General features: G+C 35.3%; 1 protein-coding gene across 1 annotated transcript; it reads right to left on the bottom strand.

Annotated features, from left to right (window-relative positions):
- Nucleotides 1-6,630: 6,630 nt before the first annotated feature.
- Nucleotides 6,631-9,381, bottom strand: LOC131044587 (zinc transporter 11). Its single transcript, XM_057977946.2, has 4 exons — nt 8,663-9,381; nt 8,514-8,566; nt 7,661-7,775; nt 6,631-7,499 (listed from the first exon to the last, which is right to left on the bottom strand). Exons 1-4 carry the CDS (start codon nt 9,300-9,302, stop codon nt 7,102-7,104), a joined length of 1,206 nt encoding a protein of 401 aa, XP_057833929.1. The 5' UTR covers nt 9,303-9,381; the 3' UTR covers nt 6,631-7,101.
- Nucleotides 9,382-11,254: the final 1,873 nt, after the last annotated feature.

Genomic DNA, 11,254 nt, shown 5'->3' with positions numbered 1-11,254 from the left:
CCAACCTTTGACTTCTCTGCAGATGAGGTTCAATTCCTCTGCAATTCTGAACATTGCAGTCCCTTGGACTGAGGTGGCCCACCAACCCTTGACCAAATCTCTGAAATTCAAGTGGGAGGCCCACATGATCTCATAGCGGAAGGGGGGGGGGGGGGTTTATCAGTCCAATGGAGGAGGAGAGGGCTATGATCTGAAGCAGTCCTTGGGAGGGTCTTTAGGTAGGAGTTGTGACCAATATCCCAATTGGTAGAGACAAGAAATATATCCAAACTGACTTGAATTAGGTGGTTCCCTTTCCTATTTTCGACCAAGTGTAGGGGTGTAAGGACGTCAATCTAGGATCTAACCCTAAACTACTCTTTATTCATAAATAAACTTAAAATTTCAATCTCTAAGCATATTTTATACAAGATATAAGCAAACAGCAAATATTTCATAATAATGCACATGAATAATACAATATCCAATACTAAGAAGTTCTTATTTCCTACTTAGGCTTCCAAATTGCCTTAAGAATATACAAGAAGATGCATCCGTCGATCTTTAGTCTGAGTCGCTTCCTTCTGTCTTTTGAATGCAGACGAGAACAAGAATCAGGTGCTTTTTTTGCCCAACCTTGAAGCTTACGCTTCCCCAGAATTCTTGGTCAATCAAGAATACTCGATCTTGCACGAATTGGTTTAACCAAAGAATTCGAAAGCAAGAGGGAATCTAGTGCATTCCTAGATAATATATGCATTTTCATTTTTCCTACTTCATTCTAAGAAACAAGAATTCACTATCATACTAGGATGTGGTAGAGAGCATAAATAAGGAATTTCCATCTTTTTCTACGGATAATTCAAACAACAACTCGACCGAATATATGCCATGCACAACAAAATAATAGTTGGAAAAAGCAACTATTCTCTCTAAAACATCCACATTCGGCACCCGTCCCAAAAGGTAAATTTTTCCAACTCAAGCTTAACCCTAGCTTGATTCCCTCAAACACAAATTCTATTGAGAATACAATCTTTCTTTTAAAACAAAAATAGAGATATCATTTTTTTGCTTGCTAATCATTACTTGTCTAATATATCTATCGAAGACAATCTTTCATATTTTGGAAAACGATAAACTTTTATAAGCAATAATCTTAAAATCAATCTTTCATCTAAAATAAAGTACATACAAAAGAAGGTGTTAAACATGCATGAATGTAATCTCATGTGTAACCAAAAGTACGCAAACACATTATAAAAATAGAATTAAAACTAATTATTTTTGTGCAAAATACGATATTAACAACATCTTTTCTCTAAATTCTTTTCTTCTATTCCACAATGGTTTACAAAGCATTTCAAATACGATATTAATAATTGATACCCATTTGGATGTACATATCTATTATCTAAACTTCCATTTCTACACATTTTATACCAAATTTAACAAATAAAATAAAACATAAACAAAGGATTCTAACCTCTTGGAAACTTAGAGTGGATTGTAAGCTTTTGACCTTGTTGTTCTTCGTCAAATGATTCCACGCCTTGATCGCAAGTCTCTCTTTCTCTCCAACTATTCTTATCTCTATCCAACTATCTCTCTATCGCTCAATCTCTATGATATTATCCAACTATCTCTCTATCCAACTATTCTTCCTCTATATCCAACTATTCTTCCTCTCTATCAAACTATTCTAATCCCTCCCTTCAAGAAATTATCGCTCTTCTAATCTCGTGTCAGAAAGAATGAAAGAATGTGTGTGTGTATACGTCTATTTATTCTAATCTTTGGCTATGTTTGCTGCTATCCTCTAGGTCTTATTTACTGTTCCACTATTTCTATTGTCATGTGGTTGTAACTATAATCTCCACGCAGTTCTATGAATTAAATACCACCCTTGTTTTGTGGCAAGTTCGAGTCTTTTATTGTTAAAAACTTCCAACCGTTTTAGTTGGAGCTTGATTGCTGCATGGAATCTGTCGACTTCAGCTTATCCACCGAAGAGTCACGTTGCATGCCAAGTCGTGTTGCATGCCAAGTCACCCCAAGGGGTCGTGGGAGTGTTTAAGTCTCCATCGTGCTCTGGTCTGCGTAATTGCTTTGACATCGACCACCGTGGATGGAGGGAGTTCTGCTAACAAACCGACCAAAGCGGCTCTTCCTTCGGCTTCAAATAGTCGACTACCTTTTCAACCCGCCACCTTATACTATTAATATGTTTAATATTATATATAGATATTAAATGACTCTTCATTAATATTAAACATTAAACTTTGTTTTTAATAAATTCTTTGATAAACCCTTTCTTTGATTATATATATATATATTGGATTTTCATTACATAGATTAATTTCATAAATACATATACAATATTTACAAATACATGATCAAATTATTATTAGAATTCACACACACACACACACACACACACACACACACACACACACACACATATATAATGTGTATATATTTTTAATCTCAAATGATTACGTATATGTATAGACAAAATTCTTGACGAAGTCAAATTCACGATAATTGGATATTGATATATGTATATGATTGAATAAATTTCCCATATATATATATATATATATATATTATACTATTATTCAATTTACAAAATTAAACTCGTAAGTACAATTTTCATACATTTATACATATCTAAAAAGAACATTAAACCTAGGGTCAATATTCATTTTTGAATCGTTTATACATTTTATCTCTTTTAACAATAAAGCATAATATTTCACAATCACTCAGACAACTTAGATTTAATTCAACACTACTCACATCATGCAATTAATGCACATGTATAAACATTTAAATCAATCTACTTCTCATTCCAAATTCATCATTTCAATTTGAACAAACACTCAAATAAGGTCATTTAAATCATCCATATTTTCAAGATGCAAATTATAAATCCTAATGTGGTGTGTGAGAGATTCCCTTTTCCATCGAAGTCGTTCAATTAAAATATTTCTACCTGATTCGTGTTCTCGCCTTCAACCTCCTTCACCTCATCCTGCATTACTTGCACTCAAATTTTTATCAATATTGACAAACCCAAAAGAATATTAAATGTCGAATTTCATATCAATTGCAGGAGTAAAAAGCATACTATATTTCCTCATACTAGATTATGAATGATCTAATCTATTTTAAATTTCAAAATCACATTACATCTTTAAATTGCACAATATTAAATAAAACGATTCGTGACAAGGGGACACCCTAAAGATCTAGATCAAAGAGGCTAGTAGCATTAATAAGATTAGAAAGATCTCCCATGCTATCAGAAAAATCCACAAGACCTCCACATTTCTCAGAGGGATGGAGAGGGGTGTTGAAATCCCCTGCCAACATGTAATGAGAATTTTGGTCTGCAAGGATGAGCTCAGAAATGTCCTCCCATACCAGACGCCTTCCCACCTTGGAATTGGGGGCATATATATTGAACAAGTGTCGACAGAGATACCATATTGAAAATTAACCGCTAGGAAGTTCTGAGTGCTTACATAAATATTTCCTTAGACTTTGAAGGGGTCTCAGAGGGTAGCAATTCCACCAGACACCCCCAACGCCTCAACATACAAAAAGGCAGCCCCCGGCCAAAGTTTACCAGCAATGGTTGCAAAAGTTTGGTGGGACATTTTTACCTCCCGAAGAAGACAAATATCAAGTTTCATTTCCAAGATATATTGTTTTATAAAAAATTGCTTATGGGGGCTGTTGAGTCCCCTTATGTTCAGGAGAGGAACGTCATTTCTTATTCCTGTTGATTCCATCAAGGGTCAGTTGTCTGTCCCTTGCAATATCCCTTGCCATAACTTTATGTCTTAGCACCCTCTCTGTTGGTCTTCCAACTTTACGATCAATACCCACATCTACCTTCTTAGATCTAGTTTTTTTCTTATGAGTCAACCAATCCTCATTATCCGCAGAGGGAGAACAGGGTGGTGATAACTTCACACTAGAAGTCGATTGGGGAGATTTTGTCGCTCCCTTTGAAATCTCCGAACTGCTAGGGGGACACAAAGGGGCTATGATTAACAACTTATTTCCACCCAAGGGGGTCTTAACATCACAGAGGTTAAGGGGGGGTTGTGGGATCATGGTGATAGTTATAGCAGGAGGCTTAGGGGAGAGGCAGCCATCACCCATAGCCAAAGAGGGGGAGGTAGAAGGACCAGGGGATAGTCGTAGACTAATCACCGGGGGAATTTCACCATCTTCTAGAGGTGCTACTAGGCTAGATTTCTTCACTGGATCAATAGGGGTTTTTAAAATGTCAAGGATCTTATCAGTGTGGGGATAATCATTAGAGATCTCACACACATTAGGCAGCCCCAAAGGGGTTGAAGAAGAGGGAGCACTTGGGTTGATGGGTTCATCCACAATAGCCTTCTCTTTTAGCTTGGGTTCTACAGACATCGAGGTCTTACACTCAGCATACGTATGCCCTTGTTTAGCACATTTCTGACAAAAAAGAGTAGCGTTTTCATAGACAATGGCCTGGGATCATTTTTCCCACTTTGAGTATAGAGAAACAAAGTTGAGAAGCGCTTTATTAATTGCAACATTAACACAGAAACGGGCATAAACCAACTTGGATTTAGCAAGAGTGACCAAGTCCATAGTAACATAACTGTCGAACGAGTTCCCAATCCAATGGAAGATTTGTTCATCCCAGAATTCCAATGGGAGGCCAGAGAGCCTAACCCAAACAAGAGCCATGCGATTGAGTTCGGCTAAGGGGTCAAACCCAGGCTTCCATTTAGAAAGAGTTAGAATATGTTTTCCATCGACCCAAGAGCTTGAGAGGACAAAGATCAGGTCTTCCTCCATAGTAAACTTGAAAAAGAAGAGACCTCCTGGCATAGTCGAGATGTCAACGCTTCCCTTTAATTTTCATCTTGCCTTAGTCCATCGCCTAACCATGTCGATAGATGGTCTGAAGGTGAAGAAACGTCCAACTATCGCCAAGTGAAGGGATGAAGCGATTTAATCCATGAGACTATCAAGGAGCTTGATCTCCATTCCTTCGTTAGTTTGGGTAAAGTCAGCCAAAGCCACTTCCAAAGTTGTATAAGTGGACCCTAGAAGAGCACTTTTCCAATTGGATTTGGAATCCTTTTTGCCATTCTCCACATTCTTCTGTCGGGGAGCATTTTCGAGTCCGGGAGGAGGTATATTCTTCTTGTTTGCTTCAAGGTTATACAATCCTTTGTCCTCATCTCTCTAACCAAATTTCATGAGTGCCAAAGATGAAGAGCTAGAAGGAATATTGATCTTGACAGTCTTTTCATAAGACCCACAGATAGTGGGGTCCTAGAAGCGGAACCAAGGGCATGTGAACCAACCATGGTATCAGGGGGGGTCCAGTTGCAGGGAGGAGGAGACCTCCCCAGAGGGGACAGTCATACAGTCGATTCAAGTTCGAACGATGGCAAAGGCGGGAAAATTGCAGAGCAAAAGCAGTCTTCCCTGTATTTGGAATAAGGAAAGAAATATTATAAATCTATTATTTAGACAATTGTGTAATTTTTTTTATTAATTAATTCTATTTTTTTCGTTCAATAAGACTTTTAATATTTGCTTAAATTTAATCATCTTTTAATCTGCTTTGAATCACCATAATCAAGTTTTACTAAAGTACAAGATTCCGACACCATATAGAATGTGCCTAAGACTCTTGCAATAACCTTGTAGATTAAAAATCTTCCTTTAAAAGCGTGCAGGTAAATTAGTGGTCTCTAAAACAGCTATTTACCAAATCCATAAGCTACTCTTGTATATACATTAAGGAGGACCTCTTCTTAATTAAAAGAAACCTTTTTTCCATTTTAGTGATGCATTACATCAGCACAACGGGATACCAATTGCTTGCGTCATCCAAACCAACAAAAAGACCACAAGAAAAGACGAAATTTCACATGTCAATCAATGTCCAGTATATATGTTGCTCAAAGCCATCTTAAAATTTGAGATTACTATACAGCTAATCCTCGTTTAACCTGCAATTTTAACCTTTAATATTAATACATCAATTATGTCCTTTCAATTCACATAAATAAATTGAGCTAAATACATCCAATCACGTCACTAAATTGAGCGCCTGTATCCTGTTTCCCTACGATTTCACCCATAAAATAAGCTGGATATTAAAAGTTGTATAAAAATTTAAAGCATTAAGTTAATAATGAAATTGATTACAGGTGAAATTTAACTTTCAGACGTCAGCACAACGTTCAGAGCTCGGATATGTTCGGTTCTACTTATTTTAGAGTAAAAATGTGAGTTACAAATGGGTTCAAGGTGAAATACTTTATGAGAGTAAGTAGGAAAGTGAAAGCCAAAAGTTATAATAATAATGGTTGATAAATAATAATGATTTTTTATTTTTAATTATTTATTAAATTTAATTTGGTTTTATTTTTGTTAAAAGGTTTTATATAATTGTATCGATGGTTTGATATCATTAAGGATTGGAGTGTTATCCATTCTGTCAAAAAAAATTTGGATAGAGTCTCTACCTCATCTTGTAGGCTCATTCAGGTTAATATCTTCAATGAGAATCAAGAATTAAGAGTTCTGAAGACTTTGCATTGATCAGACCTACTTTCAAATTAGAACCATTCAGATCAAAATATAATCTCATTATTATTAAATGCTCATAATTTAAATCAATTTTCAAATAGCTAAATACACTGATTACAATTTCTGGATTCTATTAAATTTCTTGAAAATGGGAAAGGCAATAGACATTTTACAAGGTCACATTAACTGCAAATTACCAGCTGTTACAAGCGTAGGAGGTTGAAGTAAATTTCCACATCACAGGGTAGATGGAGATGAAATTGCAGATCGGCATTCAATCTGAAACAATCCTCTGTAAGACCGAAGCAATTGGGGGCAAAGTTGCCTCGCAACTTTCTAAGCCAACTCATTACTGCTAAACGATTCCCAATGTATATTCTGTCAGCCCTATGGCCTTGGAGACATTTTTCAGATATTCAACAGAAAAGCCTACATACAGTGCAGACCACACCAGAACTGAGAAACATAAAGAGTACCCACTAAATCATTATCTTTTACCTTTGGTTTGATTCTCTAATCCCAAATCATCACCACTGCAATCAATCCAGAACCAAGAACAACAGCCAAAAAATTGTAAAATGGTTTGTCAGATGGAATCTCATGGTTTTCAGAGTCATGATGATTTCGGCTCAGGAGATGGTTTACGGCAACGTAAATGAAGACTCCACAAGCAAAACCCATTGTAATGGCAAAAACCCAATCCGCCAAACGTCCATCTGTGGTGGCGTCGATTAGAATCCCGATCGCAACACCTATTGGGGAGGATATGGCGAACGCAAAGGAATAGGCGGCTGTTGATAAGAATGGCCTGTTTGGAATTAACTGCAACAGTGCTACCCCCATTGCAATTGCTGCGAATATCTTGTGCAGAGACACTGTCCACAGTGTTTTCCATGCTTCTGCTTTCGTTTCTGTACATAAGAGAAACAGAACACAGAAAGAAAAAACTAAATTTCTTCCAAAATGTTAATGGAGACATTGCAATTCTCCTATAAAATTTAGGTTCAGCAAATGGAAAATTTAAGCCCTAGGCGTCAAAATATAACAAATGTTGAAGGAGAAGAGAATTTGCCTGCAACCCCGATAGAGATTCCTTCGAAGAGAGAGTGAAAGCAGAGTGCCAATATCAGTAATAAACTGTCTCCTAATGAAGCTGAACTATCCAATGGTGCCTTGCCCCTCGCTTCCTGATTCATATGATTACACAGCACGAACCAATAGATTGTTAAGTTAACAGTTAATATGGAGATGCTGTGACTCGAACACAGGAGCCACTGTGATTCAAACACAGTATTTTTTGGGGGGGTTTCTTCTCTGATTTCATTATTACATATTGAGTTACTATATTGTATTTATTTGGGATTTTTTATTTGATTTTGATGATTAAAAATCTTGCACACACACAATCAAAATCAAAATGTAGAAACTGTTTTCTTACTGCCATGAATTATGGAAATCTAATAGAACTGATTGATTTTTGATTTTGACATCAAATGTTCAGTTAATTGATCAGAATCCGATACAATCGAATTACAATTAATTGAACAGGATACAACATATTGAACTACATTTACAACATATTGAGCTACAGATCATACAGATTAGTTAAAGATTGAACCTGAGACCTGTTATTTATGATTAGAATGTTCTACCTACTATAAACTATTGAATACTCTTTGACCAATCCATCGTCAATCTGAATATGACTTATTTCCATCACAGATTACAAATTACAGTGTTATGTAAGAGGTCGATTAGTTAAATTTCAAGGGTTATTCACAAGTGGTCATATAACTCTCACTTTCCCAAAAGTTCTGTCGAAGTCGATATCAAATTATAAAAAGTAAAGTTACCCCCAAAAGAAAAGATCATGCAATTGCACAGGAAAAGCCAATTATATGATTAGAGTTTCATGTTCAACTGACCTGAAAATCAAGTGTTGTGTCTCTGTCATGCGCAGGGGATTCTCCTTGACCGTCTGATACAATAAATTTTAATATTTTGTTAAGGCAGCTGCATCTAGAAAAAGGACAACAGATTTGAAAGAAGATGAGAATGAAAATTACAGTCTTACCTATTGTTTGCAGAGGAGCAGGATCCTGCACAGGGATAACTTCTATTCTCTTGGTTCGCTTGCCATTAACCCAGGCAACAACCAGGTCACCCAGCATAGTGAGCAGATATCCCGCAGTGCAGAGCATGAATGAGAAGGGATACTCTTTCTCTGTCAAATCTTCAAACGTTTTCACAGAATCGCTCAAGAAATGCATCAGGGCCGTCCCCAAGAAAACCCCTCCTGCGAATCGAGTGCCCAGCGAAATAACCATCTGATTCCACCTGAAAAAATAGGGAGATATTCCTCCAGCGAAGGTCACTGTGAAAACGATAATGAGACAGCAGATTTTTACCACAATCAAAGATTTTTCTCTTAAGTTGGGCTTCACATCACCGGCTGATTCAGTGCCTCCTCCGTGCCCTGCAATTAATGGAATTAGGAAACCCAGAACCATAATAACAACGCAGTTTGTGGGTATTTTTGCAGCCATGGCTGCGCAGATTTCTGGTTTGCAAAGCTTATTAGTAGGTAGTTTGATTAAGGTACCCCTGCTTCCATACCCAGCTCTGGTTTTCCTTTTTAATTGTTCTGGTTCACTGAACAGGATTTCAGTTTTTTTTGTTTGTTTAATGGAGCTTTCATTAGCAGAAGACCTCATAAAGTAAAAGTAGTTAAATAATGTGGCTCCAATTGCATATTTGCTTCTGAGATTCGTCCTGCCGAACTTGTCGGAAACAGACAATTGATGTACTGAATCCACTATAAAAGGTCTTGTCAGTATTGTTTTATCTATACACAATGTGTGGAGATGCCAATACAAAGGAGACGAAATAAGATGATCTATAAATATCATCAATTATCAATAGTTGAGCACTAGTTTTGTGATTACACAGAGAATATATTGTTGCTATTATTTTTTAAATATATAAATATGAATAAATATAATAAAATATTGTTTTATTTAATTATTCTTAAAAGTAGTATGTTGTCAATGGGGTATTGGTCTATTGGAGAAGTTGAATAGCTCGAGTCTTGAGTGCAAGGCTCCAACATCATAAAAGATGAGGCCGCCGAATTTAACAAAAACTATGTTGTTTATCATATTATATCAAATAAAAAAATAGTAGTGGTTAAAATCAAGTTCTATGTAAGACATGGGGACTAATTAAAATATTATGCTATTACAATAAAATATTATGTCTTTGTTATCACATTTAAAATTTTGAGTTTGTACATATTTATATGTATCTTTCATCTAGAAACACATAAATAAGATTGTCAATATCATATAAAGTCTTTGAATCTAAATGTCATGTATTTGATACTTTCTTAAAGATATTAGTATGCAACTTATAATCCTAAATTAAATCCAAATTATTTTTTTAATATAGAATATACATCTTTGACTTGTCATAATTATAAATCCTAGCTTCTAATAAGTAATTCCTTATATTCTGCGTGATAATTTTTGACACCTTAATTACGAATAATTGAACTACCAACACGAAATAAAGAAGGGATAAGGCTTACCAATTATTTTATATAAATTTATTTTAATATACAAATATGAAATTTATATGTTAATACCCAAATTACAAAATGAACTACCTTTCAATTCACACCAACCACTCTCAACCCCTAGAATTCATTTCCCTGTATAATAAAATTTTAGAAATTTAGAAGAAAAAAATAATTTAGAAGTTAAAATAGATATTCAATAAATTGTTTCTATTCAATACAATAAATATGTACAATTTGTTTTCGATTAAAGAGTTCATTAGACATGTGTAGTTTATTAGATTGGCCTAGTACACAAATTAAATAAAGTTTTGTGTCTCATTAGTATTAAACCTATGTATTTAATGTTTTGTCTCTTGTTTTTATTTACATACTATAACATTTTTAACTTTGGATAACTTAATGTCACAAGGGATTCCCTATAGAATAACTTTAAATACAGTTCTAATATTCAATATAAAATCTAACAATGATATGTAGCTCAAAAATATGCATGATACATGATTATAAGTAGCAAACAAAACTCCATGTTACATGCTACATTGCAATGAATATATTCAATAGAAATGTAGTGTCATAAATTATAAACCCTTTTCTATTTCACACTCTTTTTGGGCCCTTGCTTTAGTTTGTCTCTTTCTGGGTCATTTTAAACCTATATTGACCTTATCTCATTTAAAATTGTTGTCAACTACTTGAAGAGATATCGATAATCAAAGTTTTCAGCCACTAATATCATTCTCAGAATGCTATCATAAGAACATAAGTGCTCACATGAAAGAGAAAGATCATGCATCAAGTGATGAACAATGATCCATAAATAGAAAAGCTATGAGCTCATGGGAGGAGAAAGGAGAGAACATGGACGCCACAGGTTGGCAAGCTACATTATGCTAGGTGATTCATTACAAGAAGAGAAAGATAGGTCATGGAATCAACAGGATAGCTAGTTGTGTTATGCTAGGTGACCCATGGGAACATGAATACTCATGGGACAATAATTTGCATTATGTCGTGTGATTCTTGTAAAGAAGGAGAGTTAGAATAGTCTAGCAAGTTTTGTTATGCTAGTTCCTCTCATCTCAAAATAGG

Source organism: Cryptomeria japonica, chromosome 9 (assembly GCF_030272615.1).
Source record: "Cryptomeria japonica chromosome 9, Sugi_1.0, whole genome shotgun sequence".
Lineage (NCBI taxonomy): Eukaryota > Viridiplantae > Streptophyta > Pinopsida > Cupressales > Cupressaceae > Cryptomeria > Cryptomeria japonica.
Note: the sequence above shows the minus strand (reverse complement) of the source record. Positions and strands in the feature narration are given on the sequence as shown.